The 23466-nt window shown below is 41.5% G+C and overlaps 2 protein-coding genes across 2 annotated transcripts in view; both read right to left on the bottom strand.

Moving 5' to 3' along the window:
• The window catches only part of LOC311032598 (uncharacterized protein), a 145183-nt gene that overhangs the window by 108495 nt on the left and 13222 nt on the right, over positions 1-23466 (bottom strand). The gene's annotated exons all lie outside the window — the stretch shown is intronic.
• Positions 16888-19245, bottom strand: LOC311032788 (galanin receptor 2a). The gene is made up of 2 exons (XM_084039828.1): positions 18724-19245; positions 16888-17752 (listed from the first exon to the last, which is right to left on the bottom strand). The coding sequence occupies exons 1-2, from the start codon at positions 19122-19124 to the stop codon at positions 17098-17100; spliced, it is 1056 nt and encodes a 351-aa protein (XP_083895954.1). The 5' UTR covers positions 19125-19245; the 3' UTR covers positions 16888-17097.

Here is a 23466-nt window from a genome sequence, read left to right as displayed (position 1 = left end):
AAGACAAAATGGGCTCATCATTGGTCCGACGAGGGATGATGTGCAATCATTCGACTCCGGTGGGACTCGAACCCACAACCTTTGAATAACTGCTCAAGTTCTTTGACACTAGAAGTCCAACGCGCTATCCATTGCGCCACGGAGCCAGGGGAATGAAGGTCACATTAGAGCAACAAAAAATTAAGTCATAGTACAGCATGTCGGAAAAAAGTAAAAAAAAAAGTCATAGTATATATGTCTAAAAAAATTCATAGTATAGCATGTTGAAAAAGAAGCCATAGTAAAGAATGTGCAAAAATAGGAATGAAAGACAAAATGGGCGCATCATTGGTCCGACAAGGGATGATGTGTAATCATTCGACTCCGGTGGGACTCGAACCCACAACCTTTGAATAACTGCTCAAGTTCTTTGACACTAGAAGTCCAACGCGCTATCCATTGCGCCACTGAGCCAGGATAGCGAAGGTCACATTAGAGCAGAAAAAAATTAAGTCATAGTACAGCATGTCGAAAAAAGTACGTCTAAAAAAATTCATAGTATAGCATGTTGAAAAAGAAGCCATAGTTAAAAGTGTGCAAAAATAGGAATGAAAGACAAAACGGGCTCATCATTGGTCCGACAAGGGATGATGTGCAATCATTCGACTCCGGTGGGACTCGAACCCACAACCTTTGAATAACTGCTCAAGTTCTTTGACACTAGAAGTCCAACGCGCTATCCATTGCGCCACGGAGCCAGGACAAAAAAAGGTCACATGAGAGCAAAAAAAGAATAACTCATAGTACAGCATGTTGAAAAAAGTAAAAAAAAGTCATGGTAGAGTATGTAGAAAAATAAGCCATAGTAAAAAATGTGCAAAAATAGGAATGAAAGACAAAATGGGCTCATCATTGGTCCGACGAAGGATGATGTGCAATCATTCGACTCCGGTGGGACTCGAACCCCCAACCTTTGAATAACTGCTCAAGTTCTTTGACACTAGAAGTCCAACGCTCTATCCATTGCGCCACGGAGCCAGGGTAATGAAGGTCACATTAGAGCAACAAAAAATTAAGTCATAGTACAGCATGTCGAAAAAAGTTTAAAAAAAAGTCATAGTATATATGTCTAAAAAAATTCATAGTATAGCATGTTGAAAAAGAAGCCATAGTAAAGAATGTGCAAAAATAGGAATGAAAGACATAATGGGCGCATCATTGGTCCGACAAGGGATGATGTGTAATCATTCGACTCTGGTGGGACTCGAACCCACAACCTTTGAATAACTGCTCAAGTTCTTTGACACTAGAAGTCCAACGCGCTATCCATTGCGCCACGGAGCCAGGATAGTGAAGGTCACATTAGAGCAAAAAAAAATTAAGTCATAGTACAGCATGTCGAAAAAAGTATGTCTAAAAAAATTCATAGTATAGCATGTTGAAAAAGAAGCCATAGTTAAAAGTGTGCAAAAATAGGAATGAAAGACAAAACGGGCTCATCATTGGTCCGACAAGGGATGATGTGCAATCATTCGATTCCGGTGGGACTCAAACCCACAACCTTTGAATAACTGCTCTTTGACACTAGAAGTCCAACTTTGACACTAGAAGTCCAACGCGCTATCCATTGCGCCACGGAGCCAGGGGAATGAAGGTCACATTAGAGCAACAAAAAATTAAGTCATAGTACAGCATGTCGAAAAAAGTAAAAAAAAAAGTCATAGTATATATGTCTAAAAAAATTCATAGTATAGCATGTTGAAAAAGAAGCCATAGTAAAGAATGTGCAAAAATAGGAATGAAAGACAAAACGGGCTCATCATTGGTCCGACAAGGGATGATGTGCAATCATTCGACTCCGGTGGGACTCAAACCCACAACCTTTGAATAACTGCTCAAGTTGTTTGACACGAGAAGTCCAACGCGCTATCCATTGCGCCACGGAGCCAGGACAACATAGGTCACATGAGAGCAAAAAAAGATTAACTCATAGTACAGCATGACGAAAAAAGTAAAAAAAAGTCATGGTACAGTATGTCGAAAAAGAAGCTGTAGTAAAAAATGTGCAAAAATAGGAATGAAAGACAAAATGGGCTCATCATTGGTCCGACAAGGGATGATGTGCAATCATTCGACTCCGGTGGGACTCGAACCCACAACCTTTGAATAACTGCTCAAGTTCCTTGACACTAGAAGTCCAACGCGCTATCCATTGCGCCACGGAGCCAGGATAATGAAGGTCACATTAGAGCAACAAAAAATTCAGTCATAGTACAGCATGTCGAAAAAAGTAAAAAAAAAAGTCATAGTATAGTATGTCTAAAAAAATTCCTAGTATAGCATGTTGAAAAAGAAGCCATAGTTAAAAGTGTGCAAAAATAGGAATGAAAGACAAAACCGGCTCATCATTTGTCCGACAAGGGATGATGTGCAATCATTCGACTCCGGTGGGACTCGAACCCACAACCTTTGAATAACTGCTCAAGTTCTTTGACACTAGAAGTCCAACGCGCTATCCATTGCGCCACGGAGCCAGGACAATAAAGGTCACATGAGAGCAAAAAAAGAATAACTCATAGTACAGCATGTTGAAAAAAGTAAAAAAAAGTCATGGTACAGGATGTAGAAAAAGAAGCCATACTAAAAAATGTGCAAAAATAGGAATGAAAGACAAAATGGGCTCATCATTGGTCCGACGAGGGATGATGTGCAATCATTCGACTCCGGTGGGACTCGAACCCACAACCTTTGAATAACTGCTCAAGTTCTTTGACACTAGAAGTCCAACGCGCTATCCATTGCGCCACGGAGCCAGGGGAATGAAGGTCACATTAGAGCAACAAAAAATTAAGTCATAGTACAGCATGTCGAAAAAAGTAAAAAAAAAAGTCATAGTATATATGTCTAAAAAAATTCATAGTATAGCATGTTGAAAAAGAAGCCATAGTAAAGAATGTGCAAAAATAGGAATGAAAGACAAAATGGGCTCATCATTGGTCCGACAAGGGATGATGTGTAATCATTCGACTCCGGTGGGACTCGAACCCACAACCTTTGAATAACTGCTCAAGTTCTTTGACACTAGAAGTCCAACGCGCTATCCATTGCGCCACGGAGCCAGGATAGTGAAGGTCACATTAGAGCAGAAAAAAATTAAGTCATAGTACAGCATGTCGAAAAAAGTACGTCTAAAAAAATTCATAGTATAGCATGTTGAAAAAGAAGCCATAGTTAAAAGTGTGCAAAAATAGGAATGAAAGACAAAACGGGCTCATCATTGGTCCGACAAGGGGTGATGTGCAATCATTCGACTCCGGTGGGACTCGAACCCACAACCTTTGAATAACTGCTCAAGTTCTTTGACACTAGAAGTCCAACGCGCTATCCATTGCGCCACGGAGCCAGGACAATAAAGGTCACATTAGAGCAAAAAAAGATTAACTCATAGTACAGCATGACGAAAAAAGTAAAAAAAAGTCATGGTACAGTATGTCGAAAAAGAAGCCATAGTAAAAAATGTGCAAAAATAGGAATGAAAGACAAAATGGGCGCATCATTGGTCCGACAAGGGATGATGTGTAATCATTCGACTCTGGTGGGACTCGAACCCACAACCTTTGAATAGCTGCTCAAGTTCTTTGACACTAGAAGTCCAACGCGCTATCCATTGCGCCACGGAGCCAGGATAGTGAAGGTCACATGAGAGCAAAAAAAGAATAACTCATAGTACAGCATGTTGAAAAAAGTAAAAAAAGTCATGGTACATTAAGTAGAAAAAGAAGCCATAGTAAAAAATGTGCAAAAATATGAATGAAAGACAAAACGGGCTCATCATTGGTACGACGAGGGATGATGTGCAATCATTCGACTCCGGTGGGACTCGAACCCAGAACCTTTGAATAACTGCTCAAGTTCTTTGACACTAGAAGTCCAACACGCTATCCATTGCGCCACGGAGCCAGGATAATGAAGGTCACAATAGAGCAAAAAAAAATTAAGTCATAGTACAGCATGTCGAAAAAAGTAAAAAAAAAAGTCATAGTATAGTATGTCTAAAAAAATTCATAGTATAGCATGTTGAAAAAGAAGCCATAGTAAAGAATGTGCAAAAATAGGAATGAAAGACAAAATGGGCTCATCATTGGTGCGACAAGGGATGATGTGTAATCATTCGACTCCGGTGGGACTCGAACCCACAACCTTTGAATAACTGCTCAAGTTCTTTGACACTAGAAGTCCAACGCGCTATCCATTGCACCACGGAGCCAGGATAGTGAAGGTCACATTAGAGCAAAAAAAAATTAAGTCATAGTACAGCATGTCGAAAAAAGTATGTCTAAAAAAATTCCTAGTATAGCATGTTGAAAAAGAAGCCATAGTTAAAAGTGTGCAAAAATAGGAATGAAAGACAAAACGGGCTCATCATTTGTCCGACAAGGGATGATGTGCAATCATTCGACTCCGGTGGGACTCGAACCCACAACCTTTGAATAACTGCTCAAGTTCTTTGACACTAGAAGTCCAACGCGCTATCCATTGCGCCACGGAGCCAGGACAATAAAGGTCACATGAGAGCAAAAAAAGAATAACTCATAGTACAGCATGTTGAAAAAAGTAAAAAAAAGTCATGGTACAGTATGTCTAAAAAAATTCATAGTATAGCATGTTGAAAAAGAAGCCATAGTAAAAAGTGTGCAAAAATAGGAATGAAAGACAAAATGGGCTCATCATTGGTCCGACGAGGGATGATGTGCAATTATTCAACTCCGGTGGGACTCGAACCCACAACCTTTGAATAACTGCTCAAGTTCTTTGACACTAGAAGTCCAACGCACTATCCATTGCGCCACGGAGCCAGGATAATGAAGGTCACAATAGAGCAAAAAAAAATTAAGTCATAGTACAGCATGTCGAAAAAAGTTAAAAAAAAAAGTCATAGTATAGTGTGTCTAAAAAAATTCATAGTATAGCATGTTGAAAAAGAAGCCATAGTAAAAAGTGTGCAAAAATAGGAATGAAAGACAAAATGGGGTCATCATTGGTCCGACAAGGGATGATGTGCAGTCATTCGACTCCGGTGGGACTCGAACCCACAACCTTTGAATAACTGCTCAAGTTCTTTGACACTAGAAGTCCAACGCGCTATCCATTGCGCCACGGAGCCAGGACAATAAAGGTTACAAGAGAGCAAAAAAAGAATAACTCATAGTACAGCATGTTGAAAAAAGTAAAAAAAAGTCATAGTATATATGTCTAAAAAAATTCATAGTATAGCATGTTGAAAAAGAAGCCATAGTAAAGAATGTGCAAAAATAGGAATGAAAGACAAAACGGGCTCATCATTGGTCCGACAAGGGATGATGTGCAATCATTTGACTCCGGTGGGACTCGAACCAACAACCTTTGAATAACTGCTCAAGTTCCACTGCATGAAAAGTCGGATTTTCGTCCCTGTAAACGCCTGGAAATCTCCCTATTTTTCGGAAGTTAACGACAATTTACAGGCTGCGAATGCCGCGTTCGTCTGTGCCGAAAATTGTCGAAAACGAAGCACAGCGAAGGCTCTAATTAGCATATGAATAGCAGCGAAACCGCGCCTGGCCAGAGATGGCTTGAATATCCTCACTCAGGATTGGATGAAACCACTAGTTTTAAAGAAGTATAATCGCTCGTGATTGGTTGGCAGATCTGGTCATTATAAATGTAAAGCCAACCCACGTTTGCAGATCTGTCACTATTGGTCAACCTGATGAGTCATTATAAAAGTAAACCGCACCCCCGTTGGCAGATGTGTTACTATTGGTCACACTGGGTCTTTTAAACAAGAATAATCACTAGTGATTGGTTAGCAGATCTATCACTATATATATATACACATATATATATATATATATATACATATATATATATACATATATGTTTATATATATATATGTATATTTATACATATATATATACACACATATATTTATTTTTATTTATTTATATATATATAAATATAAATATGAATGAATTCATTGAGGAAAGGAAAAATTGCCAGGAGGAAGTATTCAAAGAAAGAGCTTTATTGACAACACAACACACAACTGTACAAATTTGCCCACACAACAAACAAATGAACTGGCGACATTCTGTCCGAATTTGGTCAATTTTACAGCCGCCTGCGGTGCGTGGCCCTGTACTTGGGAGTCTTCTCTAATCGCGACTGTAGAGTCGCAAAGAGCTCGGTGAGCTCCTGGCTACGAGAGGATGGAGGTCGCACAATCCATCCAGACACCCCGCCGACGACGCCGTCCTCCTCATCAGACATCATGTCTGTGGTGGCGCTCTTCCAACGGTCCACCTCATCGCCAGCAAGCACACTCCGTCTCGCTTCCAGCAGCTGTAAAACAATCAATAAAGACAATCAGTACTGCGCGATGCACTGCGCATGGACACAACACATCTATTAATGCACCTGAAAAATAGGTTTATGTAGGTTTGGTCACATTGACCAAAAACGAATCTAATAAATCTAATAAGTCTTACCCTCTTTCTCCTGGAACGACTCCGAGCTGACCTCTTCACAGCTTCCGCCTGCGATGCGAGATCAGGCTGTGTGTGTCTGAAGCTCCTGCGTACCGTTTCATAGTATGTCTTACAGGCAGCTGGAAAACAATTAAATGAGTGGTATGAATAAGAAAACTTAAGTCACAGTAAAATTAAAACAAGGAAGAAGAAAACAGTAAAAGTTACTTACACACAATGGCGTCACTATCAGCGTCATAGAAATCCGGACTTGCGGACAAAGCTCCGAGCAAGTAAGAGGTCACAGCTTCGTTATGAGGCAAGGTTCGTCTGTGAAAACAAAATGAACAGTTAAGATCGGTATCTACTGTTAACGCATCTATTTCCTTATACAGCAGAATGAAAGCATATTCTTTAAATCTTACCCTTACTCCGGTTCGTAGCGCCTACAATTCGTCTCTGAGTTGTGAAGACGGCGTACTGCTTCCTGTAAAAGACCAACAACATACACTTAACAAAGCAACTTAACGTTACACTGGTTCCTCTCTCTTGTTCTTTTACAAGGCTACTATGCTCCTTTTAGCTTGGACTATTAGCTTTTAAGCTACTTTTAGCTTGGGCTTGCTTTGCTAATTTTAGCTTAGCTAGCAGTCACCGAACATATTCTTACCGCAATCATCCTGAGAGTCTCCAGCAGTCCTGGGACATCCTGAGAGTCTCCAGCAGTCCTGGATATAAGAATTATAACATTTAAACCACATTTTCTTAAGTGAAGCCTCTCAGAGCAGCATCCCTCCTGCCGGTGAACGTGAACGTCTCCGCATCGTTCCCCCCACTGAATGAGGCGCCCGGTGTCTGCATCCGTCCCTTTAACGGACAACGGTGCACAGCGTTATTAATCACCGTTAGTAAATATATAACCACGGTTTAACATAAGCACTATATTATTAGTTAACATCGGTAAAAACGGCACATTTTCCGCTTCGCTTGCGCTCGCTAACCTCTATAGTAAATTACCGTCAGTAGGCTAGCCGGCTAGCAGGACCTTCGATTCGTAACGTTAACGTACAATGCCAACAACAATAAAGTAACGTTCATTATCAATACGATTTAAAAGTCAGCTGGAAACATAACAATCATGTTACAGTATACTTACATGTGTACGCGGTTTGTGTCGGGCTCCTCGCCAGAATCACCGCAGTCGTCCGCCATTATCCAAAACTTTTGAAGTCAGACGAGCCGCAATGCATTTTGGGAAGTTGAGTAGATTTAGCAAGGTCCGCTGTATACTCTGAAATTCTTGCCAATGCAGTATACATCCGGGCATTTCTCGCGTACACAAATTCACATACTATTGTATGTGAACGCACTACGTACTCAAATTTACGTCACAATTAAGTACGAGTAGGACGTTAGTATGGCATTTCTAACACAGCCGAGATCTATGATCTATGAACCCCATCCTTGACCCTCTAGCAGAACTACAACCAGCCATTATAAAGCAGTTTATAGTTGTTAATGTTGTGTCAAAAGGTACTGCATTTAAACATATTATTGCGCAAGTTTCCTGGCTTCATCCCCATCCGGACAGACATTTTTATGGAAAGCCAATAGAAGTTTGGAGCTTGCAGGGAACAGACACGTCATACCCAGCATCATTTCTGCCTGTTGAGCGCATTGCTGGGAGATGTGTGGTTAACACATCCACTGTGCATTTAAGCACAGAAAGGGTCACTGTAGTCATGCCACTATGCACAGTGGTTGAGCTCTAGGAGACTGTGATGTTGTTTGCATGAATGTACATTTTACCTTTGTGGCAAAGCCTATTTAAAAGTAATTGTTGAAGCAAATTGTTTTGTGTATCTTTGAATGAAGATGAAATGAAGTTATATCTTTGAATGAAGATGAAATGAAGTTAACACCTTTCAGAAAAATGTCGCCTGGGGGAAAACTCCCCCTGCTACCCTGATTTGCATTTGTATAGCTCACAGCATTTTCATTTACATGTTAAAGCCTCCCCTAGGATTACGGGGAGGGGGGTCATGGGGGGACAACTGCCAAGCAAGGCCCACGTCAATTCCTGGCAATTTACGTCAGTTTTCAGAGTTTCCTGCAAATTGCCGTTTGCAGTCGTAAACCTGAACTTCCACTTTACAGGGCCGCTAACTGACGAAAATCCCACTTTTCATGCAGTGTTCTTTGACACTAGAAGTCCAACGCGCTATCCATTGCGCCACGGAGCCAGGACAACATAGGTCACATGAGAGCAAAAAAAGATTAACTCATAGTACAGCATGACGAAAAAAGTAAAAAAAAGTCATGGTACAGTATGTCGAAAAAGAAGCCATAGTAAAAAATGTGCAAAAATTGGAATGAAAGACAAAATGGGCTCATCATTGGTCCGACAAGGGATGATGTGCAATCATTCGACTCCGGTGGGAGTCGAACCCACAACCTTTGAATAACTGCTCAAGTTCTTTGACACTAGAAGTCCAACGCGCTATCCATTGCGCCACGGAGCCAGGATAATGAAGGTCACAATAGAGCAAAAAAAAATTAAGTCATAGTACAGCATGTCGAAAAAAGTAAAAAAAAAAGTCATAGTATAGTATGTCTAAAAAAATTCATAGTATAGCATGTTGAAAAAGAAGCCATAGTAAAAAGTGTGCAAAAATAGGAATGAAAGACAAAATGGGCTCATCATTGGTCCGACAAGGGATGATGTGCAGTCATTCGACTCCGGAGGGACTCGAACCCACAACCTTTGAATAACTGCTCAAGTTCTTTGACACTAGAAGTCCAACGCGCTATCCATTGCACCACGGAGCCAGGACAATATAGGTCACATGAGAGCAAAAAAAGAATAACTCATAGTACAGCATGTTGAAAAAAGTAAAAAAAAGTCATGGTACAGTATGTAGAAAAAGAAGCCATAGTAAAAAATGTGCAAAAATATGAATGAAAGACAAAATGGGCTCATCATTGGTACGACGAGGGATGATGTGCAATCATTCGACTCCGGTGGGACTCGAACCCAGAACCTTTGAATAACTGCTCAAGTTCTTTGACACTAGAAGTCCAACACGCTATCCATTGCGCCACGGAGCCAGGATAATGAAGGTCACAATAGAGCAAAAAAAAATTAAGTCATAGTACAGCATGTCGAAAAAAGTAAAAAAAAAAGTCATAGTATAGTATGTCTAAAAAAATTCATAGTATAGCATGTTGAAAAAGAAGCCATAGTAAAGAATGTGCAAAAATAGGAATGAAAGACAAAATGGGCTCATCATTGGTGCGACAAGGGATGATGTGTAATCATTCGAGTCCGGTGGGACTAGAACCCACAACCTTTGAATAACTGCTCAAGTTCTTTGACACTAGAAGTCCAACGCGCTATCCATTGCACCACGGAGCCAGGATAGTGAAGGTCACATTAGAGCAAAAAAAAATTAAGTCATAGTACAGCATGTCGAAAAAAGTATGTCTAAAAAAATTCCTAGTATAGCATGTTGAAAAAGAAGCCATAGTTAAAAGTGTGCAAAAATAGGAATGAAAGACAAAACGGGCTCATCATTTGTCCGACAAGGGATGATGTGCAATCATTCGACTCCGGTGGGACTCGAACCCACAACCTTTGAATAACTGCTCAAGTTCTTTGACACTAGAAGTCCAACGCGCTATCCATTGCGCCACGGAGCCAGGACAATAAAGGTCACATGAGAGCAAAAAAAGAATAACTCATAGTACAGCATGTTGAAAAAAGTAAAAAAAAGTCATGGTACAGTATGTCTAAAAAAATTCATAGTATAGCATGTTGAAAAAGAAGCCATAGTAAAAAGTGTGCAAAAATAGGAATGAAAGACAAAATGGGCTCATCATTGGTCCGACGAGGGATGATGTGCAATTATTCAACTCCGGTGGGACTCGAACCCACAACCTTTGAATAACTGCTCAAGTTCTTTGACACTAGAAGTCCAACGCACTATCCATTGCGCCACGGAGCCAGGATAATGAAGGTCACAATAGAGCAAAAAAAAATTAAGTCATAGTACAGCATGTCGAAAAAAGTAAAAAAAAAAGTCATAGTATAGTGTGTCTAAAAAAATTCATAGTATAGCATGTTGAAAAAGAAGCCATAGTAAAAAGTGTGCAAAAATAGGAATGAAAGACAAAATGGGGTCATCATTGGTCCGACAAGGGATGATGTGCAGTCATTCGACTCCGGTGGGACTCGAACCCACAACCTTTGAATAACTGCTCAAGTTCTTTGACACTAGAAGTCCAACGCGCTATCCATTGCGCCACGGAGCCAGGACAATAAAGGTTACATGAGAGCAAAAAAAGAATAACTCATAGTACAGCATGTTGAAAAAAGTAAAAAAAAGTCATGGTACAGTATGTCTAAAAAAATTCATAGTATAGCATGTTGAAAAAGAAGTCATAGTAAAAAGTGTGCAAAAATAGGAATGAAAGACAAAATGGGCTCATCATTGGTCCGACGAGGGATGATGTGCAATTATTCAACTCCGGTGGGACTCGAACCCACAACCTTTGAATAACTGCTCAAGTTCTTTGACACTAGAAGTCCAACGCACTATCCATTGCGCCACGGAGCCAGGATAATGAAGGTCACAATAGAGCAAAAAAAAATTAAGTCATAGTACAGCATGTCGAAAAAAGTAAAAAAAAAAGTCATAGTATAGTGTGTCTAAAAAAATTCATAGTATAGCATGTTGAAAAAGAAGCCATAGTAAAAAGTGTGCAAAAATAGGAATGAAAGACAAAATGGGGTCATCATTGGTCCGACAAGGGATGATGTGCAGTCATTCGACTCCGGTGGGACTCGAACCCACAACTTTGAATAACTGCTCAAGTTCTTTGACACTAGAAGTCCAACGCGCTATCCATTGCGCCACGGAGCCAGGACAATAAAGGTCACATGAGAGCAAAAAAAGAATAACTCATAGTACAGCATGTTGAAAAAAGTAAAAAAAAAGTCATGGTACAGTATGTAGAAAAAGAAGCCATAGTAAAAAATGTGCAAAAATAGGAATGAAAGACAAAATGGGCTCATCATTGGTCCGACGAGGGATGATGTGCAATCATTCGACTCCGGTGGGACTCGAACCCACAACCTTTGAATAACTGCTCAAGTTCTTTGACACTAGAAGTCCAACGCGCTATCCATTGCGCCACGGAGCCAGGGCAATGAAGGTCACATTAGAGCAAAAAAAAATTAAGTCATAGCACAGCATGTCAAAAAAAGTTAAAAAAAAAGTCATAGTATATATGTCTAAAAAAATTCATAGTATAGCATGTTGAAAAAGAAGCCATAGTAAAGAATGTGCAAAAATAGGAATGAAAGACAAAACGGGCTCATCATTGGTCCGACAAGGGATGATGTGCAATCATTTGACTCCGGTGGGACTCGAACCAACAACCTTTGAATAACTGCTCAAGTTCCACTGCATGAAAAGTCGGATTTTCGTCCCTGTAAACGCCTGGAAATCTCCCTAATTTTCGGAAGTTAACGACAATTTACAGGCTGCGAATGCCGCGTTCGTCTGTGCCGAAAATTGTCGAAAACGAAGCACAGCGAAGGCTCTAATTAGCATAGGAATAGCAGCGAAACCGCGCCTGGCCAGAGATGGCTTGAATATCCTCACTCAGGATTGGATGAAACCACTAGTTTTAAACAAGTATAATCGCTCGTGATTGGTTGGCAGATCTGGTCATTATAAATGTAAAGCCAACCCACGTTTGCAGATCTGTCACTATTGGTCAACCTGATGAGTCATTATAAAAGTAAACCGCACCCCCGTTGGCAGATGTGTTACTATTGGTCACACTGGGTCTTTTAAACAAGAATAATCACTAGTGATTGGTTAGCAGATCTATCACTATATATATATATATATATATACATATATATATATATATATATATATATATATATACATATATATATATATATATATATATATATATATACATATATATATATACATATATGTTTATATATATATATGTATATTTATACATATATATATACACACATATATTTATTTTTATTTATTTATATATATATAAATATAAATATGAATGAATTCATTGAGGAAAGGAAAAATTGCCAGGAGGAAGTATTCAAAGAAAGAGCTTTATTGACAACACAACACACAACTGTACAAATTTGCCCACACAACAAACAAATGAACTGGCGACATTCTGTCCGAATTTGGTCAATTTTACAGCCGCCTGCGGTGCGTGGCCCTGTACTTGGGAGTCTTCTCTAATCGCGACTGTAGAGTCGCAAAGAGCTCGGTGAGCTCCTGGCTACGAGAGGATGGAGGTCGCACAATCCATCCAGACACCCCGCCGACGACGCCGTCCTCCTCATCAGACATCATGTCTGTGATGGCGCTCTTCCAACGGTCCACCTCATCGCCAGCAAGCACACTCCGTCTCGCTTCCAGCAGCTGTAAAACAATCAATAAAGACAATCAGTACTGCGCGATGCACTGCGCATGGACACAACACATCTATTAATGCACCTGAAAAATAGGTTTAGGTAGGTTTGGTCACATTGACCAAAAACGGATCTAATAAATCTAATAAGTCTTACCCTCTTTCTCCTGGAACGACTCCGAGCTGACCTCTTCACAGCTTCCGCCTGCGATGCGAGATCAGGCTGTGTGTGTCTGAAGCTCCTGCGTACCGTTTCATAGTATGTCTTACAGGCAGCTGGAAAACAATTAAATGAGTGGTATGAATAAGAAAACTTAAGTCACAGTAAAATTAAAACAAGGAAGAAGAAAACAGTAAAAGTTACTTACACACAATGGCGTCACTATCAGCGTCATAGAAATCCGGACTTGCGGACAAAGCTCCGAGCAAGTAAGAGGTCACAGCTTCGTTATGAGGCAAGGTTCGTCTGTGAAAACAAAATGAACAGTTAAGATCGGTATCTACTGTTAACGCATCTATTTCCTTATACAGCAGAATGAAAGCATATTCTTTAAATCTTACCCTTACTCCGGTTCGTAGCGCCTACAATTCGTCTCTGAGTTGTGAAGACGGCGTACTGCTTCCTGTAAAAGACCAACAACATACACTTAACAAAGCAACTTAACGTTACACTGGTTCCTCTCTCTTGTTCTTTTACAAGGCTACTATGCTCCTTTTAGCTTGGACTATTAGCTTTTAAGCTACTTTTAGCTTGGGCTTGCTTTGCTAATTTTAGCTTAGCTAGCAGTCACCGAACATATTCTTACCGCAATCATCCTGAGAGTCTCCAGCAGTCCTGGGACATCCTGAGAGTCTCCAGCAGTCCTGGATATAAGAATTATAACATTTAAACCACATTTTCTTAAGTGAAGCCTCTCAGAGCAGCATCCCTCCTGCCGGTGAACGTGAACGTCTCCGCATCGTTCCCCCCACTGAATGAGGCGCCCGGTGTCTGCATCCGTCCCTTTAACGGACAACGGTGCACAGCGTTATTAATCACCGTTAGTAAATATATAACCACGGTTTAACATAAGCACTATATTATTAGTTAACGTCGGTAAAAACGGCACATTTTCCGCTTCGCTTGCGCTCGCTAACCTCTATAGTAAATTACCGTCAGTAGGCTAGCCGGCTAGCAGGACCTTCGATTCGTAACGTTAACGTACAATGCCAACAACAATAAAGTAACGTTCATTATCAATACGATTTAAAAGTCAGCTGGAAACATAACAATCATGTTACAGTATACTTACATGTGTACGCGGTTTGTGTCGGGCTCCTCGCCAGAATCACCGCAGTCGTCCGCCATTATCCAAAACTTTTGAAGTCAGACGAGCCGCAATGCATTTTGGGAAGTTGAGTAGATTTAGCAAGGTCCGCTGTATACTCTGAAATTCTTGCCAATGCAGTATACATCCGGGCATTTCTCGCGTACACAAATTCACATACTATTGTATGTGAACGCACTACGTACTCAAATTTACGTCACAATTAAGTACGAGTAGGACGTTAGTATGGCATTTCTAACACAGCCGAGATCTATGATCTATGAACCCCATCCTTGACCCTCTAGCAGAACTACAACCAGCCATTATAAAGCAGTTTATAGTTGTTAATGTTGTGTCAAAAGGTACTGCATTTAAACATATTATTGCGCAAGTTTCCTGGCTTCATCCCCATCCGGACAGACATTTTTATGGAAAGCCAATAGAAGTTTGGAGCTTGCAGGGAACAGACACGTCATACCCAGCATCATTTCTGCCTGTTGAGCGCATTGCTGGGAGATGTGTGGTTAACACATCCACTGTGCATTTAAGCACAGAAAGGGTCACTGTAGTCATGCCACTATGCACAGTGGTTGAGCTCTAGGAGACTGTGATGTTGTTTGCATGAATGTACATTTTACCTTTGTGGCAAAGCCTATTTAAAAGTAATTGTTGAAGCAAATTGTTTTGTGTATCTTTGAATGAAGATGAAATGAAGTTATATCTTTGAATGAAGATGAAATGAAGTTAACACCTTTCAGAAAAATGTCGCCTGGGGGAAAACTCCCCCTGCTACCCTGATTTGCATTTGTATAGCTCACAGCATTTTCATTTACATGTTAAAGCCTCCCCTAGGATTACGGGGAGGGGGGTCATGGGGGGACAACTGCCAAGCAAGGCCCACGTCAATTCCTGGCAATTTACGTCAGTTTTCAGAGTTTCCTGCAAATTGCCGTTTGCAGTCGTAAACCTGAACTTCCACTTTACAGGGCCGCTAACTGACGAAAATCCCACTTTTCATGCAGTGTTCTTTGACACTAGAAGTCCAACGCGCTATCCATTGCGCCACGGAGCCAGGACAACATAGGTCACATGAGAGCAAAAAAAGATTAACTCATAGTACAGCATGACGAAAAAAGTAAAAAAAAGTCATGGTACAGTATGTCGAAAAAGAAGCCATAGTAAAAAATGTGCAAAAATTGGAATGAAAGACAAAATGGGCTCATCATTGGTCCGACAAGGGATGATGTGCAATCATTCGACTCCTGTGGGACTCGAACTCACAACCTTTGAATAACTGCTCAAGTTCTTTGAAACTAAAAGTCCAACGTGCTATCCATCGCGCCACGGAGCCAGGATAATAAATAAAAAAAATAAAAAAAGGAATATAGCATGTCGAAAAAGTCTCGTATAGCATGTCCAAAATAGTTATGAATAAATTCATAGTATAGCATGCTGAAAAAAGTCATAGTAGGCTATAGCATATCGAAAAAACTAATGAAAAAAACGTATAGTACAGTATGTTGAAAAGTCAGAGTATAGTATGTCGAAGAAAGTCTTGAAAAAAGTCATAGTATAGTATGTAGAAAAAAGTTATGAAAAAAAGTCACAGTAAAGCATGCAGTCTCTCTTTGAATTGCTGTTCGAGCTGCTGCTCCTCCCTCCCAAAAAGCCCACTCAGCAACATCTCTCCCCTTACCATAACCAGATAACAGGAGTTGCCTGCTGAGGAATAGTTATAGAAACCACACCCTTCAGATTATGGTCCAGGTCGCTCCAAGTACCTTTGATTGGGGGGCGTGACAACGGTTGGGCAGATATTATGCAAATGTGTTACTTGGTGACATCACCACTTTTAGGGGAGAAAAGGTAAGATTGCGTTGCAGCAGTGTTTCTGTGTTGGGCATGGACTTTATGTTTTGACACAGTGGAGACCATACACAAAGAAACAAAATAAAACACTCAAGGAAAGCATGAACGGTCCTCTTTAACAACAGAAAATCAAGTGTAACGCATCTGCTGCGTTGAAGCTCTGCAGTCAGGAGTCTCTAGAGACCTGAGGGGTACGTACTCAACGATCATTACCGTATGCGATGCCACGTAACAGGAAGCCCCTCGACAGGTGCGATACGTGCGAAGGATCTCGAGATCAACTGGAGGTGGCTGCGTCTGAAGCTGATGACGCGAGCCAGTCTGATAACTGATGTCATGAAAGCACCAGATGGACCTTTGGAGGCGGGCGAAGCACGTTTAACCTCCTCAGACAGAAGAGGAGTCACAAGTTGATGGATTTATTCATGACATGATATACTTGATCTCACACATCACAACATGAAACATAAAACACTGGGGTTTTCAGTGACAATAAATCATCATGAAGTATATTTACAAAAGTCGAAATCATCATCATCATCATCTCAGCGGACTAATCTGAAAATCTGCCTGGCAAATTAACATTAAAACTAGAGCTTGGGACCATAAACTCATGTTTACTGAGTTAATAAATCAACAGAGAAGTAGGCTCATTTTCTCATAGACTTCTAAACAATCAGAGAGGTGTCGCTCCCTGGTGGCCAGCGGGGAGATTGCAAGTTAAAGGCATTTCAGCAGTGGCTTCATTTTTCAGAACCGAAGGTTGCCACCTGGCTTCTAGCATGGCTAAAAACGTTGCTCAGTCAGTGGAAAACTGTGATTTCTCTGTAATTTCTGTCTTTTGTAAATGACCAGAACGTTGTTGAAATGGGGCCTTCCCCATGTCAAATCCAGCATCCCTTTTGTCCGTAAATGTTTTTTTTATCATGTGACTGCCTGTCAGTAAATCTGCTGCTCCAGGTTGCTGTCTTCAGTTGGATGTCTCCATGCTGCTGACCATGTTTATCGCTTGGACAACGTGCACCTTGTTGACCTTCCTCCTCCTCCTCCTCCTCCTCCTCAGTGAGAAGCGGAACACCTTCCTGAAGCCTTTGCGGAAGTGCTTGGAGACGAGTGCGTAGACGATGGGGTTGAGGCAGGAGTTGGTGTAAGCCACCAGGTGGGACAGGATGCGGAGGACGTAGGTGGCGTGGTTGAGGGGGAAGCGTCCGAACCACATGCAGAGGACGACCAGGTGATGGGGCAGCCAGCAGAGGCAGAAGAGAGCGGCGACCACGACGATCATCTTGGTGACTTTCTGCTTGGCCTGCCTCGACTCGGACACGTCCTTCACAGGATCCACGCTGGTCCACAGGTAGCGGATGGTGCGGGCGTAGGCGAGGCCGAGCACCAGGACAGGGACGAGGTAGCCGGAGAGGAAAGTGCACACGTCCATCACCACGCGTGGTTTGGACTTCCAGGCAGGAATACACACGGTGGTGCCGGCCAGGTCCATCTGGGAGTAGTAGCTGAGGTATGGTCCGGAGAAAACCACGGCCAACGTCCAAACCAGGCAGATGGAGGCGAGGGCGTTCTTAGCGGTTCTCAACTCTCTGGAGCGGAGCGGGTAGCAGATAGCTAAATACCTGGAGGAGCAACGGGGAGAATCATTAGTTCAACCTGTATCACTGCTGCTCAACTGCCTCATCGGTTTGTGGACGACGGTTTGAAGTCTCAAGTTTAGCATTTAGACCATCGCCATCTTGGATTTTTGCAACCAGTGACCATATTTGGACTGTGAAGGATCCGTGTGGATTTTGGTGTGAAGCCATTAACAAAGTTAGCTTCATAATTCAAGGTCAACTTGATTGAAAAAGCGTTTGGGGGGTCACCTGTTATATCAATGTTTTTCTTCTTTGCTTCAATAACGACTATAAGTCACACTCCAAATGTTTGATTTGAATTTAGTTTTGGCCCTAAAGAAAATAAAAATAAAATTAAACCTCATGATTAGTCGATGTCCCGACAGTGGCGCCTGCCAGAGGATGATACGGTTGTAACTTGGGACAATATTGAAATCTCATGTCATGATTATCGTGCCAAAATAATGTGATATTATCCTGATCATTACCAAAATATGCTTAATGCTCTTAAAATGGCACTAAAACACACTGGAAAATGTTTACATTCTGTTAAGAAAGAAACAAATAGTAGTGAAAATCAATCAAATAATTTTGAATTAGGTGATCATAATTTAAGGTCTCCCTGCATAAATACATTTTAGATTTTGTATCCTGTATTTTTATATATATTTTTATTATCTTGCTCTATGTTTCACTCCTCTTGATAGCAGCTAAACAGCCCTTTGACCAAAAGTTATAATAGTTATTGTTTGACTTTAAATGATATAGAACTGTATATATATGTATGTGACCTGACTGCTTTAACAAAGCCATCTTATCATGTGACCTCATATTTGTTTTTGATCCCATCTTAAATATATTTTATCATTTGCATCAATTTACTGACCTTATAATAAAAGATCACACAAGTTCCATCTGCACTCACAATAAAACATGCATCTGCTCGTGAAGGGCTTTGTGAAACGTGCACGCACCTGTCCACGGATACGGCCGTCAGCGTGAAGATGCTCGCGTGCATGGTGAGGAAGATGATGAAGTGCACGAGTTTACAGAGCACGGGACCGAACAGCCACTCGTCCAGCGTGTAGACGGTGGCCTGGAAGGGCACGCAGAACACGAGGAAGGCCAGATCCGCGACCCCCAGGTTGAGGATGAACAGGTTGGTGGTTTTGGTGTGCATCTGTCCGCTGCCGGCCAGAACCGCGAGCACCAGAGAGTTCCCCACGATGCCGACCAGGAAAATGACAGAAAACCCCAAAGAGATGAGCAGCGACTCCGCTTTCCAGGAGGAGGAGGATGCGTTCACCGAGGAGAGGTCCATCTTCATCCTCTGCTCATCACCATCTGTCCGTGGAGGCGCGCGCCTCGTTTCCATGCGGAGCCGCAGCGCAACAGGGGACAGAGCCGCATGATGCGTTCAGGGTCATCGTCTACATTAGGAAACAGTAGTCTCCGTACATCTGTGTCTACTGAACACAGCTGGCAAGAAGGTTTTCTTCAAGATAATCAGAGGAAGAAGTTCATTTTACTTAAGTAGAAGTACACATACATGTCTTCTTTGGAACCAGAGGAGTCGCCCCCTGATGGCCATTACATAAAATGTAAGTTCAAATGCAAATCCACATTGGCTTCACTTTTCAAAACATTTTCATTGTTGCCTGATTTTGAGTTTGAATGGTGTGTGTTTTACGAAGCCTGGTGGGTCTCCAAACGGGGGATGAGCCAATTGTGTGTATTGTTAAATTGTGCAATTAAATGCAGACACACCTGTCAAAGATCTGCACTCGGAGTAAGAGCAGCTTTCTAGTTTTGGTATGTAACTCCTTCATTCCTTTTTAGACTTCCACTTCCTCATAAATACTCCATCCTGTTTTTAATGCCTTTCCCTTATTGTGGTCAAAATACTCGAGTAAAGAATTTGAATCAGAACTTCTACTTTTACCAAAGTAAAAGTGAAAAAGTTCAAGTAAAATGTATCCCTATAAAGCACATTTCTACTGGAGCGCTTTGAGCTGCATTTCATTTTATGAAAGGTTCTATATAAATTATATTATATTATATAAATTGTTGATATTATTGTATGTTTTTAGTGAAGCAAAGTTTATTTATAAGCCAAGAAAAAAGAATAGAAGATCCACGGGATAAGTAGTGAGTTCCAGATGTGGAGCATTAAAAGTGAATGCTGCTCCTCCATGTTTAGTTCTGACAGAAAGGAGACTTGAACAGCAGGTAACTCAGTCTCCAGTCTGCCTCCTTGTGGTCACACTGGGCTACTGCGGGTTGGTGGAGCTCATTTACTGCACTGTTTCTAAGATATTCATATTAATCCTTATCAATAATGATTCAGTCTGTAATTTCACTGTTTAAATACAAAACATAACTTTTTATTGCAGTATATTTACACTGTAATATGAGTTAAATACATATTAATATCTATCTATTTATGTTTCAAATAATTATTTCTAATTATTTTTATTATATTTTCTTTTTGTTTCTCAAACAAATAACATGTTAACTTACAGGTGAGGAGTGTTTGTGGTTACATTATTTAAATCGATTTTATACTAATGAGATTATTTTCATTATTGACTCATCTGCTGATTATTTCCTGTATTAATCAACAGTTTTTTTCTGTGAAACATATTTTTTGTACTGTCAAAAAACCCCATATTACAAATGTTATAATACATTTGGCATAAAGTTGTCACACAGAATAAAAGGTGGTTGAACTTAATCGATTATCAACTGGTTGCCTATTCGTTTTCTGCTGATATTCGACTAATCCACTGATCATTTCCGCTGCAACGTAAACTTCAAAAACCAAAGTGCAAATTTTGTTCATAAAATAATTAATAATTAACTACAGCATGTACATGTTATTTGGTGAGCAGTGCAGGTTTTGCACAACTCAAGTGTTCTCTCCACATATAATATGTAAAATACATATTAAAAAGTACAAATTAACTTGGTTTTAAGAACTATAACAAATGAAAGAGAACATTTGTAAAAATTTTAAAAATTGCTTTTAGGTAAAAATGTTAGACACATGTTAAATAATCAAAAATGTGAAAAAATTAAACCACACAAGCAAAACAACAAAAGTTAACAAAGATTGCCATGCTCAGGTCTAATAAAGGCCTTCACACAGAAATGAATTACACAAAAATGCAAAATACTGGCATGTGAATATTACATGTCCGGGGCTTTTACTGTGAAAGGTAAGTGGACCTGGTCTGAGCCGACCGTTTGCCTCTCCATCAGCAGCAGGATTCTGTTGGGGTCGACTGAACCCTCGACCCCTTCGGCCTCACGTCATGAACACCGACACACATTCGCTCCTCCAGCAGCTGCACAAACACAAACAGCCCCGCTCCTCTAAATTTAACAGGTCGGCCTTTTTTTATCCAGGACGAGGCGGCTGCTTCCTCCTCTGGGAGTCTGAACCATCAAACATCCTGCAGGTCTGAGGAAGTTCAACAAGTCTAAGGAGTTCACATGATCTTACTATTGTTTGTGTCGTGGAAAAAAAAGTCACATTACTACATTTTGTAAATGATGAATTGTTATTTAACATGATGAATTATTTAAGACGCTTCCCAATGTTCAACTTTGGTATTGCCAGAGTTTCCTGTTGTGAAACTGTAGGTGGAGATGCTCAGATATATTCTAATGAGGCTTGTGTGACACAGTGACGGGAGTCAACTCTGATTGGCTAATTGGGTCACATGTTCTCTAATAGGCTGCCCACAAAAAACAGCTAATTTCACAGCTTGTTGGTTGGTAGACACTCTAGATATTTAAAATGCTTGTGCACGAGCACGCTCCTGCTCACCAGCAGATGGCAGCAGAAGCACAATGAAGGACGAGCCTGAGCTGCTGCGGCTCATTACACACTGCCATCAGCTCATCGCTCATCAGCCATCAGAAGAGCTACAGATGGCGGTGGATGTTTGCTCCTGTCTCAGCCTCCACTGATCACGTACACAGCAGCCGGCACCCTTCCAGCCTCTGTGATGCATTAAGTCATTGGCTTTTCCATGTGTCAGCGCCGCCGGGCGCAAGATAACCTCCACAACTGACAAATGACGACTTCATCTTTGCACAACGCTCCTCTGAGAGCATTTTTTTGCTGAAGTCAATAAAGCGTGAATAAATGACACAAGATGAAAGTCGGGGGACTGAGCTCACAGCTGCCGAAGGATCGCGTGCCACTTCACGTTCATGGACCATAATTCACCAGCGAGTATTTTAGGCTCTGGGAAACACCGAGAGTCCACATGAGAGATCTTCCATGACCATCCTGACTGGACTGCTATCGTTTCAGGAGGGAACGCTCAGAGGTATCAGATCAAGACTGACCTGAGTCACGTTTCAGATACCGTCTTGCTGCACTGGAAAACTTCCTGTTAGCCGCGAGGGAAAAGATCAGGAGCCCCTCCAAGAGGAAATGACATCATAGGTGTGTGCTCATTGGCCGGGTAGGGCAGGAATGTTGAAAGCTGCCTGCTGGGTGAGAGTGGGAACCAGACGCCACGAACCGGCAGCGACCACACATGGAAATATTTGAACTTCAATCAGAAGAAGCCATTAGAGTGTGTGTGGAGCGTGCAGGTGGAGGCGAGCACCTGAAGTGGAAACGCTGCAGTGGGAGAATAATTTGAGAAACTCGCCTTAAAACATTGCGTGGATGCAAGAGAAAACATCAGCGTAGGAACCTCAAATCGATCAGACGCCGAGAGCTGCGGGTGTTTCAGGCCAATCATCGATGTTTGAGGATATAAACAGCCGTGGCTCTCGTTCCGTGTTTCCTATGGGCCACAACCCACGATTGATTCCCTCATTAAGTATGACTCCTACCCACAAGTGTCAACACTTGCAGGGAGGCGGATCGAGCAGCGGTGACCTCAAAACATCTGCTCTTTACAACAACACGGCGCTCCGCTCATCCACTAGAAGGGCCCAAAAAACCCTCATGACAAAACTGCACAGAGTGAGCGAGGCAGACAAACCTCGGGTAGCGGTCATTGTGGAGCTCTCTCTCTAACTTTCTCTCACTCCCTCTCTCTCACACACACACACACACACACGCTGCCTTCCACATCCTCCCAACCCCCGCTGCCTTGCCTCGCTGATAGTCCCACACTTTATAAATAGCGTGCGCTTTTAATATGCGCGTGTGTCCAGTGGATAACGTCAGCGCTTTGGGAGAAAGGCTCAAGGAGTGTTTCATTATAAACCTGTACCATTAAAAACTTGCTGGCTGGGTCTGGGTTTTGGCTCTCACGTCCCCACTCAAAACTTTTATGAGGCCAGTTATGATCCTAAATCGATGCAGGAAACCGAGATGGAGGAGCTGGGCAAGGTAAGCAGCACCATGACCTCACAGATGAAGAGGTAGTGTCTGTGATTGTTGGTGGCTAGCTGCACCATCGCGTGTTGCATGGTTGGACTTTGAGGCCCGGCGCTGCGTTTACCTGTGTTAGTGGTGTTTGGTTGTGTTGGTTCCAGCACTCCGGGAGTAATCAAACCCTGCAAAAGTCCTGCATCCAAAACTGTATTAAAGTAAAAGTACATAAGTTTTATCAGCAAGATGCACTTAAAGTAAAAGTTACTTATTCAGTGAGAAAATGTGTTCTATGAGTATATCATTCGATTATTATTATTGCATTCATTAGGTCCATATTTTTGTTGTTCTTGGATGTAGAGAAATAATTAAC

This window comes from Eutrigla gurnardus (genome assembly GCF_963514095.1).
Source record: "Eutrigla gurnardus genome assembly, chromosome: 22".
Classification (NCBI taxonomy): Eukaryota; Metazoa; Chordata; class Actinopteri; order Perciformes; family Triglidae; genus Eutrigla; species Eutrigla gurnardus.
Note: the sequence above shows the minus strand (reverse complement) of the source record. Positions and strands in the feature narration are given on the sequence as shown.

Excerpts from the sequence above, each read along its gene's own strand:
- LOC311032788 (XM_084039828.1), bottom strand. The coding sequence starts at position 19,124 with ATGGAAACGAGGCGCGCGCCTCCACGGACAGATGGTGATGAGCAGAGG. Across the intron at positions 17,753-18,723 it reads ACGGCCGTATCCGTGGACAG|GTATTTAGCTATCTGCTACC; the intron begins GTGCGTGCACGT and ends TTGCTCCTCCAG.